Genomic DNA, 21,386 nt, shown 5'->3' with positions numbered 1-21,386 from the left:
CCGTCACCAGGTGAGGTGGGTGGCCTGGCCTGGGGCTTGGGGCGTCTAGGGACAACTCGGAGGTAGAGCGGACGCAGCTCGGCCATTTCAGGCTGATGCTGGCTCCACCCGGACCCTCCCCCATTGCCTTCCTGGACCACCCCACCCTCACCCCTTCCTGTGCCTGCTTCAGAAGCTTCTGGACCATGGGTTCTGAGCCACAGAACTGGGGCTCCCTCAGGCCAGGCTCAGTGTGGCCAGGGGCCCCGTCTCCTCACAGGCCTTCCCAGGGCAGCCCACCACCTGGGGGGGCTCTGGTCCCCCTGGACCCTGGGCCTCCCTGGGTCTCCCCTGCAGGGCAGGAGGGGGAGGTCCTCTCTGGGGGTGAGGACGTCCCAAATCCCAGTGGTGTGGCCTCAGGTTGGCACTCCCGGCCAAATCACCACATCCTGATGTTTGAGACCCCTGTGTCACCAAACCGAGCTGGGCGACTTGTGCTGGGCAGGGTGCCTGGGGTCAGAAACCTCCCATGATGCCCTCGTCCTGCTGGTCCTGTCGGCCCTTGCAATCGCCCGGGTGAGGGCGGGATGGCCACATCCTACAGTTGAGGAAATGAAGGGGCCTGTGGGGAAGGCAGCTTGTCTGTCTGAATCACCGCTGTCAGAGCTGAGCAGGATGCAGGCTTGGCCCCAACCCCCCAACGCCAGCCTGCTCTGGGCCCCGGGGATGGAGGCACTGTTGTTGCTAGGACCAGATGCAGGGGCTGTGGGTGCCCGGAGCCCAGATGGGCGACGTCAGGTCCAAGGGGAATGTTGTCAGGCGCCCAGAGTCCAGACTGACCTTGCTGGGGACAGATGTCCCCGAGCAGCACGCATGTGGTCCAGGAGAGGTCTCTGAGGCCCCGCCCCGTCTCTCTGTTTCTGTTCAGGACACAGCATGTGGATCCCCTCTGGTCCCCTGACCACACAGACCACGACGAGAAGAGAATGAGGTGAGGGAGGGAGGCAGCGAGGGGGAGACCGGGAGCAAGGCGCCCAGGAGGCGGAGAAAGGCAGATGTGGGGGGTCAGTCCCCTGAAAGCTGAGGCCCCCACCCCACCCTCGGCTGAGCCTGTGGGAGCCTGGCGGGGGGGGGGGAGGGAGGGACCTGAACTGCTGTCAGGGGGGGCGGGGCCCTCGGGTGTGCGTCGGGGGCTACCTGAGCCGAGCCCACTCCTCAGCGCGCCGGCCTGGCTGCGCTCTGGACGAACACGGGTTTGCAGACCTGGCACCCAGAGTGAACCCTCATCAGAGGGCGGCCGAACCCTCAGAGGCTGGAGCCCCTGCCTGGCTCTGCCCCTGCCTGGCTCTGCCCCCAACACCCCCAGGAGGGCCCTCCTTGTGCGGGGGCGGGGCTGCAGGCCACGCCCACCTGCCCGCCCCTAATGCTAGGAGCTTGTTCTCCCCAGGCCTCAGAAATCTCCGCTGGCCCTGGACAGGGGGTGGGGGCTGGAGCTCCGGGGGGGGGGGTCCCTGGGCGCCCATCGTGGGCTGGCACAGGGTGGGCACTCAGGAAACGGTCTCTTTAGGATGGCTGCTGGGCAGCTCCCCAGGAGGCCTGGGGAAACCGAGGCAGGAGCAGGGAGCCCGTGGCCTGGAGGAGGCCTTGACTCCACATCCCTGCCCGATTTGAGCAGACCCCGAGTCCTCCCCACGTCCCTCCACCTGGGCCCTGGCTCAGCCCCCATCGCCTCCCACCTGACATCACCTGTGCCCCCTCCCGACCCCTCCCCCAAGCCACTACTCCCAGGTGACCTCGTGAAAGGCGTAGAAGCTGCTGCTTGGGCCGACAGGCTCCCCTGTCCTTGTCCAGGCCCTTGACCCCTGCCCCCAGGTGGCCCTTGCACTCTTCACTCCAGGCTCACCGACGACTTCCGTTCCCCAGAGGCCCCGCCCACCCTGGCGTCCAGGCCTTGGCTCACGCTGTCCCTTCTGGCAGGCAGGACCCCTGACACTGCCCAGAGACCCGGGCTCAGCTTCTCCTGCCCACCTCACGTGGCACGAGCTCTGCGAAGCCGTGCTCTCTGTCCCTGCCATGTCCTTGCCCTTGTCTGCTGCCAGCGGACAGAAGGGACACGCCTGTCCCCTCGCACAGCACCTGGCACACGGCGGGGCTCTGAGCTTCTGCTGGGCTTGTGGTTGCTGTGTCCAAGGACCCACTGAGTGCTGAGAACATTCTGGGTGTTCTGATCCTTAAAACAACTGTATGAAGCATTCTCTTATTTTCAGCGTGTGAGTTTCCGAGGCTGCTGTAACAAATGACCACAGACGTGGGGCTGGGGGGTGGGGGCTTAAAACAACAGAAATCTATTCTCTCACTGCTGGAGGCTGGAAGTCCAAAACGAAGGTGTTGTGAGGGCTGCCCTCCCTCCAGAGGCTCTGGGGAGAGCCCTCCTGCCCCTTCCAGCTCCAGGTGGCTCTGGTGTCCTTGGCTGGTGGCTGTGTCCTCCACCTCTGCCCCTGGTATCACCTGGCCTCCCTCGCTCTGTGTCTCTCCTCGTCTGTCTCTTAGGACACCGCCATTGGATTTAGAGCCCGTGTAAGCCAGGATGACCTCACCTTGAGGTTCCCACCTTAATTCCATCTGCAAAGGCCCTTACTCCAAATCAAGATCCCATTCTGACCGTCGGGGTGGGCACATGTTTTGGGGGCCTCTACTCAACCCTCTACGGGGACACTGAGGTACAGTGAGGTGAGGTACCTTCTCATCTGGCTGAAGGGATGGGGGACCCCACATCACTGCTCGTTTCTAGAACTGGCTCCAGTGAGATGGCTTCACGAGCGAGGTCTGGGGTCTGGGACGCAGGCGTCCTTGTGCAGGGGGTGGGCTGACCGGGGATGTGCTGCCTGAAGCCTTAGCTGGCCTGGGTTGGGAGTCAGCAGGCTGCCTCTCCTTTCTGGGGGACCCGGCACTGGGCAGCGCCCCACTAACCCGGAAGCCAAAAGGAGGAGATGTCAGCCCAGGCTTGACACGTAATTACTATCCCAGCCCCTGCCCCTTCCCAACCACAGCGGGGACGCGGCGGCTGGGGAGGTGGGGGTCCCACACCTCTCGTGTAGTAAGGGCACAGTTTCCGGACAGAACACTAAGCATTTCTCACATTCCAAGTTCTCTGTCCCCCGCAGTAATGAACCAGAAAATCCTGGCAGCTACATGTGTCAGAAGTGTAGCCTTGTGAGCGCGAATCGATCTGCAGGAATTTATCCCAAGGGGGGACGTCACACACCTGCGCAACAAAGATTTATGGAAACCAGATCATCACAGCGAGGTGTCTGTGTCTCAGACACACACTGCTTCACACAGTACATAGACAACGCAGCAGAGTGAGGAACTGGGGGAACCTGAGCTGTCCTAAGCCAGGTGGACCCCCCACGCAACGCAGCGCGGTGCCGCGGCAAGGCGAGGAGGCCGGGCAGGGTGCCACGCGGCGGAGCTGCCGGCGGGACAGGGTGCGTGGTGCGGATCCATGAAAATGCTCTATTTAAATGTGCAGAAAAGGGGTTTTTGAAGGATGTCTGACAAAAAGTTCAGAGAGGTTACCTCTTGACGGTTGGAATATGGGATTTTTTTTTTAGACTTTTAGAATTTTCCAAACCTTCTGCAGCAGGAGTCTGTTGCTGTAGCATTGTTTCTTAAGGCTCCAACTAGACTCCCTTGCAGTGCCGGGGACGGTGTGACACAGCTCTCAGCCATCCGTGGGGGCGTTTCTCCAGAATGAGGTGGGCAGGAGGGGCGGGCGGGCTGCCGGGAAGGCCTGGGAGGCTGGCAGTCCAGAACCGGGGCAACGTTTGGCTCAAAAGAAGCCCTTATCTTAGCGGTTCCAAAGAGAAAAGGGCCGCTGGAGGGAAGGCTCCCCGCTGAGGCTGGGGCGGGGGGACAACGCCGGTGCCTCCCTGCGCTGGGGGTCCTCTCCCGCCTGCGGGAGGCGGCCCCGGGCAGAGGGGCGCCGTCCCCGCTCGTGCTGCTGGCTATGGCGACTGGACAGGAGGCCGCTGCCCAGCCACCGTGACCTGGGGACAGGACGGATGGTGGCCTTCTCTCAAGGTGCGTGTCTTGAGAACTGAACCTCTGCCTCCCTCCCCCTGGCCAGCTCCCCGGCCCATCCCTGAGACAGGACCCTTGGGGGGATGCAGACCTCCCAGGAGCCGGGAAGATGGTTCCTCGCCTCCCAGAAACACAGGCGAAGCCTCTCCTGGGATGACTCTTCCTGACCTTGGGGATGGCACGGGGTGCCTGTCCGCCACCTCGCCTGTTCACTGAGCTTCCTCGGTCCTAACCCGAAGCCCCGTGGAGAGTCGGGACTCAGGATAGCAGCTGTGGAGTTGACGGCCTCCTGGGTCCCACAGACGGCAGGAGGAGACCAGGCCGAAATGCTCAGCTCGGCTTACGTGGGTGACGGGGCCCTGGGGCCCTGCCTGCCCCCTCTGCTCTGTCCTTCTCCCTGTGACGGTCGGCCCACCTGCACGTCTCGGGACTTGGGGGTGCTGTCAGGAAGGCCTCCTGACCCTGGGGCTGGCAGGGGGCCTGGAAGTGTGCCGGGAAGTGGGCACTGGGCCGTCTAGTCTCCCTTGCTTAGGGCAGCTCGAGGGGAGCAGCCCAACGAGGGGCAGCGTCCCAGCGCCACTCAGGAGGCCCCGACCCCAGAAGGGATGCTCTCACCCTCACCCTGCGGGAGGGCTGTGCCAGGGCTGTCCCTTGGGGTCCCTCCTCAGCTTCAAGCCACCCACTTCTACACCCCCCCACCTTCAGCATCCAGGCAGGGAGGGGCTCTGAGGGCTGAGATGGGGGGCCCCCTCTGCTGTGCTTGTGAAGGAGCCACCCCCAGCCCCCACAGCCCAGGCCCCAGCCCCTCCCCCAGCAAGCCCCCCAGAACGTCCCCTCTGCACTCCTGAGCTGTCTCCGTCCCCTCTTTCTCCCGACTCCCTGTGCATCCTGAAAAAGCAGTGGAGCCTCCGTTTCTTCCCCAGCCGGGGGCCCCGCAGCCCTCGCTGTGTGACTTGGCCCCTCTCTGTGGACGGCATTGTCCAAGGAGGACCACAGAGGCCTCCCGGATGCCTGTTCGATGGCCTCTTCCCCAGCCTGCCCCTCCCGGGGCACCCGCCCACTCCCCTCAGCGCTGCCCTGTGTCCCACAGTGCTTGTCCCTGCTCCCCCCGGACACGTGGCTGGAGAGACAAAGGCCAGGCCATAGAGGCCACTTAGGGCCCACCTCATGAGGACCCCAGTGTGCCAGCTTGTGCTCCAACCAGTGCCCCTCCTGCCCACCCCTCCCCCCAAGCTGTGACAAAGGAACCCTGATGGGTCCCAGGCTGCACCTCCGCCTCTGACTTCCCTCCCTTCAGCTGTCCTGCTCTGCGATCCTGCGCATTTGCTGAGGAGTAATGACCCCGTCTTACTAATCTGAGCATGGAGCTTGGCCCGAAACAAGCGTGGTGAAGCCCCGGACTCCAGACCTGGTGGGGGCTCCTTCCCGCCCACAGGAGCGGCGGGGGGCAGGTGCCAGGGTCCTGCTGCTGGGGGCCTAGGGCAGAGCACAGGGGGCACAGGGTGACTCATGGCTGGAACACTGCCTACTTCCCTTTGGGCGGGCAGCCTGGAGGCCTCCTGGGGCTCTCTTGGGTGGGTGGGGGGGTCCCCAGACCAACATGTCCAGGGCAGGTGTCCTGAGAACAGCTGAGGGCTGGTCAGATGGGGACCAACATGGACCCAAAACATGGGCTGCAGCTGCCCCTCCCCCACTCCCAGGGCGGCAGGGCTGCCTCAGGGCCATGTGCTTCCCTGAAGTTCACAGGTCCTGACAGCCTCCAGAGGTCCAGGGCAAGACAGGCGGCAGTGACGTGCCCGGGCAGGTCTGCGGCTGCGTGAAGTCAGGGCAATGAGGAGTCTGGGACCAGGTGACAGAATAAGTCTTGGGAGCCTTTGAGGCCTTGGCTTTTATCTAGGTGACCACTTGCAGGCTGTGTGACTGGCTCTCTGAGCCTCCGTTTCCCCATCTGTAAATTGGGTTGGCATAAGCATTACACGAGGTGACTGTGCAATCCAGCCCCAGCCCGTCTAGCACCTTGAGGGCCCTCCGCTGAGTGTCTCATGCAGCTGCTGGGGTGCACGTGGGTTTCAAATCACGCAGGGCCCCGTCTGACCAGCGCCCTGCAGGTGATGTTCCTGAAGTGCGGGCCCCCCACCCCCAGCTCTGTGGAGACCACAGGGGTCACTGGCATCTCCGTCTTACGAATGAGCTGACAGCTCAAAGATGGGAAATGATGTTTCTTGGTTTGGTAGCTTGAGTAGTGGATCCAGAGCACAGAGGTTTGACCACTGACCCAAGATGCTTTGTACCCCTCCCTGAGCTTGCTAGGAAGTCCTTGAAAATCCTTCTAGACTAGGACCATCCATAGTCAAGGCTCTCTGGGGGGGATGGCTCCGGGCCAGAGACTCCGGCAGCCCCCTCCACCTTGCCTTCTAGACCTTTCCCCTTCTGTGCCAAGGGCCTGGGGTCTGCGCTGATGAAAGGGGAGCCGTGTAGGGGGTGCAGCCTGTGGCCTGAGCTGCATTCTCTATCAGGAGTGAGGACAGCACAGGACGGGGGCCCTGCGCCCCTCTGGGACCCCACGCTGAGCTGCGGAAGAGAAGGAAGGAGGGAACCCTTAGCAGTGCCCACTGGCCTCGCTCAGTGGCCTGAGAAGCATGATTAACAGCACAGAAGCCTCCGAGCCTCCCAGGGCCCAGGCATCTTCCTTCTGTATCCTGGCAACTGACGAGGCGGAGGCTGTTCAGGAGGAGGATGCAATGCCTCTCCCCCTGCCACGTGGGAATGTCCCCTCGCTGTCCCGGAGCTGCGCAGTGAAATCCCCACCTGGAGGCGGGAGACACGGCAGGTGGGCCGTGGGCTGACGGCCCTGCAGCGTGGGGGTGCCATGTGGCAGGACCGTGGGGCCACGGCTGCCCTTCTCCGGGGGCGAGGGGACCCAGAGAAGGTGTGTGGTAGGAGCTGCATGGAGAAGGGCTGCCCTGCCTTCCACCCCCCAGGACAAAGACCACCCGGGCCACAGACAGCAGGACCGTCTCTGAGGAACCACGCTGTACACACTGCGAAGGGGCATGTGTCCCCGCCCTCACCAGCACTGGGGCTGCAGCGAACCTTCCGGGGGGGGGGGCGGGGTGATCAACCCTGGCTCTGCCATCTGGGTGGGCCTGTCACATCCCCTGCCTAGTCCTCAGTTTTTCACCTGTAAAATGGGGACAAAAAGATAGCTATCACACAGGCTTGAGATAACACGTGAGGCATTTAGCACATTGTTCCTGGCATATAAAAACTTCTAAAAAATTATAATTACATTTTAATGGGGAGACCTCCAAAATAAAGGGGAAGTTCCCAGAGGGTGATGACAGGGCGAGGCTGTGTGCTGCAGTTGTACCCCGTCCTTGCTGGGGTAACCCTGACGCCAGTGCCTTTACAGCGCATCCTGGGTTTATCCGTCTCACCTGGGGCCCCACTGGGCGGCTCGGGTTTGCTCGCCTCACCTGGGGCCCTACCTGGCCGCCGCTGGCTTACCGCGCTCCCCTGCTCGGCTTTAAGATCGCGGGCCCCACCCGACCCTCCCCAGGTGTTTGCGGGAGTGTCGGGGCGCCCCTCCCGCGCTCTACAGGAAGTCAGCAGAGGTCAGTGTCTGTAAGGCGCGTCTGAGGCCCGGGGACTCCGGCCAGCTCTCTGCCCACTGGCGGCCCGCGCGTGAGGCACCCAAGCGGCAGGAGGGGGTGTGGCGCCCACGGCCAGGCGGCCCCATCACACTTTCCACCGGGTCCCGCCTCGGTCCCTGCCCCTCGGTGCTGACGTCACGGTGGGACCTCCTGGGCGACTCTCGTGGCCCGCGCCGCGCCTGCCGGCTCCCGGGGGCGCCAGGCTGCGAGGTGGGCGCGCGGCGGAATTGGGGCGCGGGGCGCGGAGGACCCGGGGAGCGCGGCCCGCAGGACGGAGGACGCGCGGAGGCCCCGGGCGCGCGGCGCCGAAGACGCGGGGCGCAGTGAGGACCGGCGCTGCGAGGTAGAGGTGCGGCGGGGACGCGGGCGGCCACCGCGGGGGCGGGTGGTTCGGCGCCAGCACCCGCAGCCTAGCGGGACGCCGTGTCCATGCCCGGACGCCCTGGCCGCGCCGCAGTGCCGGGTCCGGCCGTGCAAGCCCCGAGGACGCCCTGGCGGCGGCGTGCGCGCTCCTGTGCGGGGTCTGTACTTGGAGGGCGCGCTGGGCAGGAGTTGGGGAGTCAGGGACCGGTGCGCCGAAGAGGGTTTGGTGCAGTACCGCGTTCCATGCTTGGCGCCAGGGTCGGGGCTTCCCAGCCCGGGCCTTGCAGAGGGGAGCCCGGGGGAGCGAAGGGGCTCTGTGACCCTTCCCGACCATCTGCTCCCCATGGGAGGGCGACCTGAGGGCTGTTTTCCATCCAGGCGAGGGGAGCAAACAGCCATGGGAGGGCCCAGGGCCAGGCAGGGAAAGAGGGCATTTCCTGGCTGGCCCAGGTGAGGTTCTCCCAGGGAGCCTGGGGGTGTGGGGACCAGCCAGGTATTGGTGGAGAAGGAGGCCTGTCGCTGTTTTATGTTGAGGAAAACAGGCAGCATCTCCAGCCCAGAAAAGCAGGGCGTGGAGTAGCACAGAGATGCCGACTTGAGAAGGAATGCTGCCGGGGTCGGGAGGGGAAGGATGGGTCACCGGGAAGGAAGCTGTGTGTGTGTAGGGGGCAGTCAGGGTTTGCAGGTGAGGGCAGCTGAGACAGGAAGCAGGGGTCTGTCCTGCTGTGGTCGAAGCCCTCATTTCCCCTCCTAGCAAATGGAAACCTCTGGGAAGTGTGAAACCCAGACCCCTCACATCTCCGCATGGGGCTGCTCGCATGGGGCTGCTCGGAAGGCAGACAGTCATGAATAGCTCGCTCACGCAGCTGCTGGGATGTTTTGCAAAGTGCATTCAGAATAACAAGAGTCAGAGCATGCTTTCTTGCTGAAGTCTGGGGCATCTGTCCAGTCGGATGGGGAAACAGGTGCCCGGGCTGAGGGGTTTGGGGCAGCCTGCCCTTTCTGCAGTACCAAGCACATGCCCTTCCCTGGCCTATGGGTAGGACAGCAGATAGGTGGGGGGGATGAGGGCACCCCAGGGAAAGGGACGGGGGGCTGGAAAATTTGGCCACAGCCCCAGCGTTAACAGCAGCAGGGCAGAGACATCCCACCGTTTGTTTATGCTGAGACCAGCTCTGCTTCTGGAAGCCCATTAGCACGTTAAGAGTTCCAGCTCCAGTGTGGGGCATGGCTTTGAAATTGGGCCTGGTTGCTGCCCATCGGTGTGAACACGGCCTCAGTTTCTCCATCTGAGACATGGGCACCTTAACAGCACCTGCAGCGTCACAAGATTGTGCATCTTGAATGAGACGACACAGGTGGGGCTGAGGCGCATGGCTGGTGTCCCGTGCATGGCACCTGCTGCCCCACAATCGTGTGCAGAGGAGTGGGAGGGACAGATCTGGAGCCCGGTTTTGGAGGTCTCCCTTCTGGAGCCTTCACAGTTGCCAAGACTGAAAGGTTGACAAGTGCAGGAAAGGGCTGGGACTTGCCTTGCTCTGGCTGTGGCTCCCTCCCACGGCACCTGCAGCCTGGGACTCAGTCTCGGTCTCTGCCCACGTCCAGCTGCTGTTCCTGTGTGAGCGGCGATCCTGTGCAGAAATGACCTTGCAGGGCGGGTCAGGCGGGAGTTTCTCTTAGTGGCCCAGGAAGAGAGTGTGGCCATCCGGGCATCTTGAAAGGAAATGCTCTCTGGGCAGACAGACATCTGCACCCCAGACGCAGAAAGAGCCAGGCCTGTGTGGACGGACAGGGACTCACGCACCCTGGGGCCCAATCTGGAGCCTGTCCTCCCACTGACCGCCAGCCTGTGTTGGTCCAGGGCTAATGGGGCCACTTCTGAGCTCTTTGGGCTTCTGCGTGGCTGGGGTGCTGGGGGATCTGCCTACAATGTAGCCACCGAGTGGGGTCTGTGTGATAAGGGGCAGTGGGCCCTGGCCAGAGAGAACCTTCGGGGGCAGGATAAGGTCCTGTAAACGAGGCCCAGAGTAAAACTAGACAGACTGATTGTTCCTGCCTTTGACTGTCTTCCTTCCCTCTCTGTCGGGAGTCAGGAGTCCCGTGTCTGAATCCTGGTAAGCTGTGCAATCCTGGGCAAGCGCCCTCCCCTTTCTGAGCCTCCATCGTCTCACCTATGAGACGTGTGACTGCTGATAGCCACGTTTCAGGAAGCTGCAGGTTTGGACGAGGTGTTGGGTCCAGGGGCGACCTTGGGGTTACGGGCAGAGGACCTGCAGGGGGGACGCCCTCAGATGTCGGCGTCTGTCCCATTTCTGCCTCTTTAGGAAGCTGTGACACAGACCCTCCGGGCATCCGGCGGCCTGAAGCGGCCCCAGAGAAGTGATTTATAGGCCATACTCAGTTACAGAAAGTAGTTCTGAGCCGGCTGTGACCCCAGGGAACGTCGGACCGGGGAGGCCTCCAGCTCGCTGCGGGGCGGCGTCTGTGAGCCAGGGTCTGGGGCAAGCCGGGGCACACACGCAGGGTCCCGTGACCCGCATCTAGAGACGAAAGTAGGCCTTGAGGTGCTGTGATGTCAGGTGCTCAAGGCGGGTCCCAGGCTCAGGGTCGACCTCGGATGGGAGCTGGTACCTGCTCCTCTCTGCTTGGTCCAGCCTCGCTCAGGGTGAGGAAGGCAGGCAGCACCGAGCCCTTCTGTCTGGGAGGAAACTGAGGCACCGTGGGATCGAAGGCCAGAGGGCCAAGTCCATACTGGCCTGCGGGGCGCTCACTCCTCAGGGGTTCCTGCGTGCCTCTCCGTGCCTGGCCCCTGGGTCCCGGGCGGCCAGGAGCCCACAGCCCACTACCCGCTCCCAAAGCTTGCTGGAGGGGTGCCTGGTCAGCCGGGGAGGAGGGGTTCCTAGAGCTTGGCCTGCAGTACCACTCAGCTCACACCGCCCTCCGCTCTTAGCTCAGGGGAGGCCAGAGCTCTGGGGACAGTCTCCAAGTCTGCGAGACGTGGCCCTGTCTCCTCCCCCCCACCCCGGTGTGTGTGTGTGCGCGCGTGCATACACGCATGTGCGCGCAGCAGGGCCTTGCACGTGCTCCTCCGCTGGGACTCTCCTTTCAGACCCCCTGCCTGGCTCCCTCTTTCCAGTCTGCTCAGGGAAGCCCTGTCTGGTCACCCTCTTGAAAATGGCAGTGCAGCCCTGGCCCTCCTGACCCCCACCCCTGCTCTGCCCTCCCCGCTTCCAGTAGCATTTAACACCTTCTAACACGCAGGACAGCATCTGTCTTCACCGCCTTACGTCTTACGTAGACTTGATGCGCCATGAGGCCAGGGACCTCTGTCCGTGTTGTCCGTGGGTGCTGGCCGCCCCACGGGTGAGTGGGCACTCAGTGACTATGGGGCGGACGAGGGAAGGAGGCCACGGGGGCTCCTGCCCTCAGACCCTGCCCGGCCCGTGACCTCCTGGTCATGCGTTCCCCCTGGCCTCCGGAGGAGTCGCCACTGTGGTCCTTCCTGATGCCAAGTGATTTGGTCTCAGGTGTCTGGTGTTTTCCCTACAGCCCAGGAGCCATTGTTTATCCCACTGCGAACTGTCCATGTTGCCCTAGAGTCTGGGACAGGGAGGGAGGTCTGGGCCGGGGTCCCGAGAAGGTGGGGACCCGCTGCCTCCAGTGACGGGGACCAGGGGGCTGGAACATCGGTGTGTTCCAATCCCGTCTCTGGTGCTTACGAGCTGTGTGGCTTTGGTTAAGTTAGTTTTAACCTTACTCTGCCTCAGTTTCACTCTCTGGAAAGTGGGAATGACTGTCCCCACTCCCCGGGGCATTAACGCGAGGAAGCCCCGCCTGGAACGTTGTGGGGGTGTTCAGCGCTCTTGCTGACCACTTACACATCAGACGGGCAATGGGCTTGCACGTTGGTGTGACCTTTCTGGAAGGCAGTTGGCCGTACAGATTGAGATTCCTTAAACGTCCACAGAAGTGTCTTCTGGGAATCTCTCCTGAGGAAACGGAGACACAGACCCGCGACAACGAGGCTCATTGGGTGTTTTTGGCCAGCCATTCAAATTAGCTTTTTTTTTTTTTTTTAAATAGAGGTGCTGGGGATTGAACCCAGGGTCTTGTGCATGCTAAGCATGTGCTCTAGCCCTGAGCTATACCCTCCCCGCCAAAATAGTATTTTTAATAGACTGTTCAAGGATTTGGGAAAACACTCGTAATACACTACGTCAAGGGGATATGAGATTGCACACACAATTGGATATTAAACTTGTGAAATATACTGGTGGAAAGAAATATGTAAAGCTCTCTATTGGTAGGGATCTCAGTAGGCATTCAGTCCTGGTTCCCCTCCGCTCAGCTAAGTCAGCACTTAACTGAAAAAATACACCTGTGTGTGTATGTGTGTGTGTTATATATACACACACATGCTATGTATGTAACATGTATGCATACATGTGTAAAACATCCCTGGAAAAATTAAGTATGTACTTTTCCAGAGGAAGATTTATAAATTATACGTACACCCAGTTTTCCTCTTTACATGAACACGTGCCCATATTTACATGTCTGTTCACGCACATGTGTACACATAGGTGCACACATGAGTACACACATGTGAATTTATTTTCTGGATGAACATTTTAAACTGGGGTTAGCTAAAGGCAGCACAGGCTCCTTTCTTCATTCTTCCCACAAAAACAAGGTTGTTCCTGTTTCCCAGCTCGGGCTGGGAGGCCTCGCGACTCCGTTTTCTGCAGAGACAGGGCGGGCGCGTCTGGCCTGATTCTGAATCGGGGCTGCGCGGAGCGCGGCGCCTCGTCCTGCTCTCCTGGTGCTTGTGCACCTTCTCTTCCCCGCCTTGTTCTCCCCCATCGCCCCTCCCCCGCCAGCCGTGCACCTTTGGATGAGACAAACCCCCAGCTGCCGGTCCCTTCCCAGGGCTTTTCAGGTGTGCGGTGGGAGGAGCGCTGTTTCTGATTAACACATGGACTTTGCTCCTGGTTTGGGAGGAAACCCACTCTGTCGCCGTCCCCCCAGCCCTCCACGTCTCCTCTCCCCGCCTGGTCTCTGCTGCAGTTGATGTGCTCTTTGTGGCTTTGCAGCTTCTCCCTATTTATAGTTCCTGTGGTTGGCGTGTGCCTGCCCCTCGCACGTGCCAGCAAGCTTCTGGGTCTGGCAACGCAGGGCCTGCCTTCTTCCCCTCGGCTGGCCTGGCCACATGGACGTGGGGACCGTGGCTCCCTCCACCGGCCCACGGGGCCCCTTCCGGGAAAGCTGGTGGCTGCAGGTGCTGAGGTGGCCCAGGCAGCAGGGTGCACTTGGTGGTCACAGAGGGGTCAGGGGCTGCTAGTGTCCTGGTGGAGGGGCCCCTCGGGTTTTGCAGGCGCTCAGCACAAGGGTGGGGTGGTCTCCCCCCCCCCAGGGCTCGGAGGAGTCAGGTGGGACGGTGGAGGTTGGGTGCTGTCCTCATGGGTTACCATGGAAACGTGCATCGCTGCTGCAGGCCGCAGGGGCGGGGACCCTTCCCCACACTCAGTGCTCGGAGGCCCGGGCCTGCGGGAGGAGGAGGGAGCGGCGGCCCTGCCCCGCTGGGTGGAAGTGCCGGGTCCTGGGGCACCGCCCCCGCGAAGCCCCTTCCCCAGGCAAAGGGAGGGGCTGAGGGCTCAGCCGCGTGTCCCCGCAGGTGCCCACGGGCCTGGAGGCCTCCGAGCCGCTCGCTGCTGAAAAGGCCCGACACAGCGGGGGCTCCGGACCAGCTCGCGGCCTGGCCGGGCGGCTCGCGGGCAGCAGCGGGGCCTCCGCCGGGTGGCCGGGCCCGTCATGCTGCAGTGCCGGCCGGCCGAGGAGTTCAGCTTCGGGCCCCGGGCCCTGAAGGATGCCCTGGTGTCCACCGACCCGGCGCTGCAGCAGCTCTACGCGTCCGCCTTCTCCCCGGCCGAGAGGCTCTTCCTGGCCGAGGCCTACAACCCCCGCAGGACGCTCTTCCGCACGCTGCTCATCCGCTCGGCCTTCGACTGGCTCCTCAGCTGCCCCGAGGCCCCCGAGGACTTCGAGGCCTTCCACGCCGCCCTGCCACCCCGGAAGCAGGGCCCGACGCAGAAGCACATTTACCTGCAGCCCATAGGTGCCCGCGGGCGTGGGCGTGGGCCCCGGGCAGCAGGTGGTGAGGAGCTGGGGGGTGGCGGCCCGGGGTTGGCAGGGAGCCCGGGGAGGGGGGGAGACAAGGGCCTGGATCCAGCACCGGGTGGGGGGTCTGTGCCCCGGCCGCAGGCAGGACATGATCTGAGGGGAGACACTCTGGCAGGTGTCACCCAGCTGGCCGGTGTGGCCGGGGGTTCCAGGGGTGCTGGGCACCATGGGCGGGGGTCCCGCTGGGGCTGATGGTGGGGCTGACGGTTCGGCTCTGCCCCCAGATCTGAGTGAGGGGCCGGTGGGCAGCGCCCTCCTGGACCACCTGCGGAGCTGCACCGAGGCCTTCTTCCTGGGCCTGCAGGTCAGGTGTCTGCCCTCGGTGGCAGCTGCGTCCATCCACTGCTTGTCGCGCCCCAGTCGGGACTCCGACAGGCTCCAACTGCACACAGGTGAGCGGGCGGGGCGTAGCTGAGGTGCAGGCCGCCACCGCTTGGCAGGAGGTCCTGTTTGGAGGCAGAAGGAGGGAGGGAGGAGCCCAGGAGAAGGAAGGAAGCCCTCTGCTTTTCTGAGGTGGGGGAACGTCTATTTCCCACCCTTTAAGAAAGGAAGATCAAGACGAGGGCGTCCAGAGTGTCCAGAGACTTGACCACACAGCCCCGCGTCCACTGGAAAACCCCAGGACATGCAGAGCAGGTGGCGCGGCCCTCTGAGGCCCTGAGGCCCTCCTCCAGCCTTCTGTCTTCACAAAGCACTTGATATGGGTCGAGAAGACCCCATCCCTGGCCCCCCCAGTGCCCAGGGGTCACTGGCAGCTGGAGGCTGAGGCTGGTTGAGAGGCAGAGATGAACTGGGGGCTGTCAGACCTGCTGGAGGCCTCGGCGAGGGCCCCGGGGAGGGGCTGCTGCCAGGTCTGGGGCGAGCGGGGTAATGCCCCCTCAGCTGGGGGAAGGCCTGGCTGTTGCCTTCCTTCAGCCTCCGCCCCCTCCTTCCTCCCTTCGAGGATCCCAGCGGGAGGCACGCTCCTCCTCCGTCCGCTCCCATGTCTGCTTCTTTCCCCTCACGGTCCATCCGGTTGTATTTTCATCCTCTGGTTCCCTAGTTCTCTCTCTAGCTACGCCTCACGCGCCATTAAACCCAGGGAGTCCCTAATTGCCGCCCTATTTTTCAGTACCACAGTTCCTTTTTCAAATTAGCAGTGTCACTTTTTTATCGTGCTCAATTCCCCACTAAAAACGAGTTCCGAATTTACATGTACAAATACAGCCGCCTTCCAGTCTGTGTCCGCAAGTTACTGCAGACATGGCGACATCCTAATGCCTGGTGCCTGAGACGTGACCGCCCCAGGGGACGGGGTTTACAGGTGTCAGCACACTGGCCGTCCCTTCGTCCACGTGAGGTGCCGTGTTCACGGGTCCCAGGCACTAGACGCGACATCTTCGGGGCCGTCCGTCTGCTGCCCAGGGCTGTAGGGGCTCTTGCCTTGAGCACCCACCGCACTAGCCCAGTGGCCTTTTTGGTGTTCCCACCTGGATGTCACTGGGTGTCCTGGACCCTGTCCAAACCAGCTCTCCTGACAGCTTTGGAAACAGACACCCTGAGCTGCCCCTTCCCCCGGGGCCTGGCCCGTAGCCCCAGCTTCACGTGCTGCAGCTTGGCCGCTCTGAGTTCAGGCTGTCGGACAGTTTCTCAGGGACATCACAAGCTTGCGTCCAACTTTGGGATGGGCTGGTCCCCAGCAGAGGAAGAGGGTGACGAGTTTGCCTGCCCTGAGCCCTGGGCTGGGAGATGGGGGCCTAGTCACCTCCTCACGGGCCCCCTGCCTGTCCCCACAGACGGCATCCTGTCTTTCCTGAAGAGCAGCAAGCCAGGGGACGCTCTGTGCGTGCTGGGCCTCACGCTGTCCGACCTGTACCCGCAGGAGGCCTGGACCTTCACCTTCGGCAAGTTCCTTCCCGGGCACGGTGAGTCAGAGCCCGGGGCTGGTGCACTCACATTCTAGCCCCCCGTGGGGGAGGGGCCCCCCGCCCAGGGCTGCCGTCATGGGGCCCTGCTGGCGGGGCTGGGCCTTTAGGACCCATGCATCCTGAAGGGTGGCTTTCCCCGTGGGCTCCCTGAGCTGAGGCCGCCCCTGGCACCCCTGTCTCCGCCTCTCCCCAGAAGTGGGCATCTGCAGCTTTGCCCGGTTCTTGGGGGAACTCCTGCAGCTGGAGCCCAGCGCCCCTGACCCGGACCCGGTGGACGTGGCAGCAGATGGCCCGGAGGTGCCCCTGCAGGACAGAGGCCGCACCATGTGCTTCAGCGCCCTGGGGATGGTCCAGTGCTGCAAGGTGGGTGTGGCAGAGCAGATGGGGGAAAGGACGAGGACGGGAGGGTGGGGGTTCTGGCAAGCTCTAGGAAGATGCTGGGATGTGGAGTCAGACAGGAGAACGTGAGTGGACAGCCCCTGGACACTCTGTGTCCAGGCCGTGATGCTGTCCAGTTCTCACAAGGATGAGGACGAGCCTTCACTTACAGAGTGTGGACACGAAGGCTCAGGGACACCAAAGCCCTCTGTCTGGGGTCACACACAGCCCTGAAGTAGCGGGGCTGGGACGTGAACCTCCATATGTCTGACGTTGGGACCACCACCCCAGAGCTGACCACAGTGGCCTGCCTCTCCCTGGAGCCCAGGGGGTCCTGGGGATCGGGGGTGGGGGCTCAAGGCTGCATGGTGAGGGACCGTCTCCCGCAGGCCACCTGCCATGGGCTCTGCCACCTCCTGGGCCTGGGGAGCTGCCGCTGGCTCCGCTGCCTCATGCAGGGGGCCCTCAGCCTGGACGAGGCGCTGAGGCGGCCCCTGGACCTCTGCCCCATCTGCCTGCGGAAGCTGCAGCATGTCCTGGGCTTCAAGCTCCTGGACAGGTATAAGGTGAGTCCCGCCCTGGGAGGGGCGGGGGGCTTGCAGCAGGTGGGGCGGATGCGCATCTGTGACCCGCGGGGAACGCAGGCCTGCGCTGTCAGCTCTGGGGGTCTCGTGGGCCTGGCTGCACCCTGGCCCAGGGCTGGTGGCTGTCACCACAGGCTGCTCGGGGGTGGCGGGGCGCACAGCTTTGATTCCCCAGGCACCCCCAATCCGAGCCGGTTTTCACCACGCACGGACGGGCGGGCCTGAGACCCTGTCCCCGCACTTCTGTCCTTACGCTGGGTCTTGCTCACGAGGGGGCCTCCCCCACGAGGGGGCCTCCCCGGCATCACCTCCTCTCTGCTCAGCCCAGGCCGCCCAGAGGAAGGGCAGGCCCCTCGGGGGGGAGGAGGAGGCAGAACCAGACTAAACAGGAGTCTGGAGGGGCCGGCAGGCGCTCCTGTCAGCCCTGCCCTCCGCAGGGCAAGCCCGCGGGGCGACGCTGCCCTCTGCTGCTGGCCCGAGGCACTGCGGGGCCCAGGCGGGCGAGGGGACCCCGGGGGAAGGGGTGCATCCTTTGGGAAAGCTTGTTTGAAAACTCAGAAACTTTGCAAACGTGGTTATTTTTTCTTTAAAACCCACCTTTGGATGAAAACACCAAGGTAAAGTTTTCCTTCAAATTAAGGCACAGGCCTATCAACATAATAGCTTTGGTTTAATTTTAAGACCCAGAGGTTTAAGCCGGAAGCTTTAAATGAACCCCATGGTGTTTGAAGTTCTGGGAAGCCGGCCTCCCCCTCCTGCAGTGGTCAGTGTCTGGAGACCACTGTGTCCAGGTGCCCACGGAGCGGGCGAGGCTCCGCGTTCCTAACAGGACCCCAGGTTGCTGCTGGTCGGGGACTCTGTGTCGAGGACCGTGGACTAGGGGCTGGGCACTTCCAGGTCACAGAGCTGCCTCCTGGCACAGCTCTCTCCCAGGCGTCTCCACGGTAAAGAGCAGGTCCAGGGGCGCCGAGGAGACCGCCTGCCTCGTGGGAGAGAGGTGCCGCCAAGCCGCAGTGGCCCGGCTGCAGACTGGCTGACAGTCCTCAAGAGGGTGTGACTGGTGTGTTCGTCAGCGGCGAGCGCCTGCCCCACCAAGTGCAGGGTCAGGGGACTTGGCCATAAGCAGCTCATTATCTTCACGGTGGGTTTAAGGTGAAGGGAGGCAGGGGGCCCTCAGCCTGGACGAGGCACTGCGGCGGCCCCTGGACCTCTGAAAATGTGGTCTGAAAAGGTCTGGGATTTCTTTTCTTCTTTGTTATGTCCTTTCTCGGGGTCCTGCCCGCCTGTCAGACAAGAACCCCCCGTCATCCCTCCCCGGACAACCCCCACCCTGGCCCGAACCCATGCCTCTCCCTGACTCCTAACCTGGTGGGGCCCCAGGGCCGCCCTGGGTCTGTACCAGTCGGGGGTGTGCTGGGAAATGCCGCTAAGGAAAAGCCTCGATGCAGAGTATCCGCTGCTGTCCACGGTGTGAAGACTCCACCATGGCCAATTCCGAGCCGTCCCTGGAGAGGGTCGGGAAGAGGTGGACAGTAGTGGACCCTGGGTGTGTCGGCTGCACGGGTGCGCCAGGAGCAGAGGCGCTGGTGGCGTGTTGGAAAAGCACCAGCCCCGTTTTTACTGGAGGGTTGTCCCATTGTGAGCTCTGCGTAAACGGACCCTGACTGTTGGCCAGGCTTGTGAAGCCCCTGGAAGTCTGCCGTCTTCAGAGGCACTAGTCTGAGGGCCCCTGGGGGGTGGGGCCCCCTTGGCCGGGGAAGTGGCCGCATAGGCTGGCTCAGCCCATGTCTCTCCCTCTCAGAGGCTGTACGTGTGGACTCAAGTGGCAGCGGGGACAAGGCCTGGCCTGGAGGCGGGGGAGCCGTCTGTGTCTGAGGACACCCCGCCCTGCAGCGCGGACTCGGGCCTGTGCTGTGAGAGCGACTCGGAGCCGGGCACCAGCCTGTCAGAGCCCCTCTCCCCGGATGCCTGGAGCCATGCCTTCCCTGCTGGCCCTGAGCTGGAGCCCGAGGATGGGCTGGGCTCCCTGGCAGCCACCGAGGGGCCGGTGGCGGCCCTGGCGGAGCACGGGCGGTGGCTGGCGGCCTGCGTCCAGGCCCTGGAGAGAGATGTGACAGAGGATGAGCTGGCACAGCTGGACAGGGCGGTGGATGGCCTGGCCCGCTGGGAGATGTTCACCGGGCGGCTCCCGGCCCCCAGGCAGGGCCTGCCCTGCAGCAGAGACAGTGCGGGGCTGCGCAGAGTCCTGGGGGACAAGTTCTCCTCCCTCAGGAGGAAGCTGAGTGCTCGCAAGCTGTCCCGGGCCGAGTCCTGCCCCCGGCGCTGGAAGGCCGAGGACAATTAGCACGGCCGGTGTGTCTTGTCCAGCGCCTGCCCGTCCCAGGACACCAGCTGCCCTGGCGCCGCGGGCCCACAGCCGCCAGGAAGGAGGTCTTGGGGGAAGCAGAGGGAGCACCGTGCCCCCCCACGCCCAGTCCCAACCCGTGGTGGTGGAGCCCAGCATGGGGTTCCCGGGCCCCGGGAGGGCCGTCCTCAGCCCCACCAGACCTCAGAGTGGGTGGCGGCGAAGACACTTGCTCCTCCTGTGGCCTGGGGGCCCTGGGCCTCGGGTCCCTCCAGCCGTTCACAGCAGGAGCTCGGAGGCAGCCCTGGGCAGGGCGGCACAGTGGAGGTGGGCGGCCTCATGCTGCCAACTCAGGTCCAAGGCCCACAGGCGGGGTCTCCAGTCAAGGGGGTTGTTTCTATGTAGCGCACCCCCCCCCCCCCCGAGAAAGGTTGCTTTCTGCAGCAGAACTGCATTCTGGCCTTGGAGGGCGTCTCCGTGGGCCTTGGGGACGGCCACCACCCACTGGAGGACGTGCCCAGGGCTCTGCACCAGGAAGGGAGGGTGTCACAGGGGCAGGTGGGAGGTGCTGTGAGCAGAGGCCCTTCTGCCTCCCCAGACAGCTGCCTGCTGTGACTGGCAGTGGGGAAAGCCAGCTGGGGTTCTGTCCCCGGGACCGCTGTCTGACACTGTCAGTCCGCACGCCCACGAGGGTGGCGTGGTCAGGGCTTTGTCCAGGACAGCTGTTGTCCGGCGGGGCCTTCGGGTCTAGCTCACTCAGTCGCCGGGAAGGCGTGAGAACGCCCACCACCCCTGCAGGATGGGCTCCCTTTAGTTTTGCCAAATTTTGCTTCTGGTTATTTGAAGCTCTTTTATGGACACACACATTTGACTGTTTTCCTGATGAACTGACCCTGTTTTCATGATCACACATGTTGGGGAGCGATGCTTCTGGTCCTGATGGCAGGATCCCAGCAGAGTGAGGAGTGGGCTCAGCTACGTTCCCATCTGGGAGGGGGTGAGGATGGGACAGGCCCTGCGGCTTGTGGGCAGCTTATGCAGTTTTGGGGGCCTTCTAAGAAAGACAACACAAAACACAAATACAGGATCAGGAGGGCACCCCCACCCCCAGCAAGAGTGCCTGAAGCCTCCCTGGAATCAGGCCAGGTGAGAATGTAGGTCCCAGTCCCAGAAAAGCGCAAAGGAACGAGGCCATTGTGCATGTGAAGGAGACCAGATGCAGCTCTGCCGCCCCCGCCCCCGCCCGCACGGCTGTGAAGGGGTGTCGCGGGGCCCCACCGCCAGCAGGACGGCGGCGGCCGGTGCCTGGGTGTCTGTTGCTGTGAGCACACCGCTCCCTCCTCGGTGGCTTAAAACCCCAACCGTCACTCTAGCTCGGGAGTCTGCGGTGCGGGCAGGCCTTGGGGGGCCGGAGCGGCCAGCGCTAGCGTGGTTCACTCACGGGGCTGCCGCGTGGCTCGGCTTCCTTCAAGCGTGGCGGCTGCCTGCTGACGGCCGATTTCCTAGAATCACGTGGAAAAGGCTAGAGGTTGAAGATCATCACTTCCACTCTATTAAGGCCGCCCTGTCACCTGTGCTCACACCCAGGGAGGGGCTGTAGACCCCACCTCCGGGCTGTGGCCAGGTTCCGAGGAGCGTGAGGTGGAAGACCTGCCCCCCACCGTGTGGACTGGCCGTCACACCGGCAACACCATCTGACCTACTCCATTTTCTGTGAAGAGTAGCTGCCTCAGTGATGGAAGACGACCCAGAGGGGACAGAGAGGGATCCATGCCAGGTCCTCAGCACCAGCTATCTGTGCCCATGGCCTTTGCCTCCCAACTGTCATAAGTGTCCCAAAACAGCATCCTGAAGTTGGGAGGGACAGACCGCTTCCTCCCTGGCCTCCACCAGCTGCAGATGGAGTACAATTTTC

At 63.3% G+C, this 21,386-nt stretch overlaps 1 protein-coding gene across 1 annotated transcript; it reads left to right on the top strand.

Annotated features, from left to right (window-relative positions):
- Positions 1 to 13,207: 13,207 nt before the first annotated feature.
- On the top strand, positions 13,208 to 19,856 carry AMZ1 (archaelysin family metallopeptidase 1). The gene is made up of 7 exons (XM_031471324.2): positions 13,208 to 13,356; positions 13,753 to 14,193; positions 14,483 to 14,650; positions 16,034 to 16,162; positions 16,359 to 16,528; positions 16,933 to 17,109; positions 18,929 to 19,856. The coding sequence occupies exons 2-7, from the start codon at positions 13,890 to 13,892 to the stop codon at positions 19,469 to 19,471; spliced, it is 1,491 nt and encodes a 496-aa protein (XP_031327184.2). The 5' UTR covers positions 13,208 to 13,356; positions 13,753 to 13,889; the 3' UTR covers positions 19,472 to 19,856.
- The last annotated feature ends 1,530 nt before the right edge of the window (positions 19,857 to 21,386 follow it).

This window comes from Camelus dromedarius, chromosome 24 (genome assembly GCF_036321535.1).
Source record: "Camelus dromedarius isolate mCamDro1 chromosome 24, mCamDro1.pat, whole genome shotgun sequence".
Taxonomy (NCBI): Eukaryota; Metazoa; Chordata; class Mammalia; order Artiodactyla; family Camelidae; genus Camelus; species Camelus dromedarius.
This window is presented reverse-complemented; position numbering and strand designations above follow the sequence as displayed.

Bases quoted from the DNA above. Each gene is read 5' to 3' on its own strand.
- AMZ1 (XM_031471324.2), top strand. From the start codon at position 13,890: ATGCTGCAGTGCCGGCCGGCCGAGGAGTTCAGCTTCGGGCCCCGGGCC. The intron at 16,163-16,358 runs GTGAGTCAGAGC...GCCTCTCCCCAG, and splicing joins CAAGTTCCTTCCCGGGCACG to AAGTGGGCATCTGCAGCTTT. The intron at 16,529-16,932 runs GTGGGTGTGGCA...CGTCTCCCGCAG, and splicing joins GGATGGTCCAGTGCTGCAAG to GCCACCTGCCATGGGCTCTG.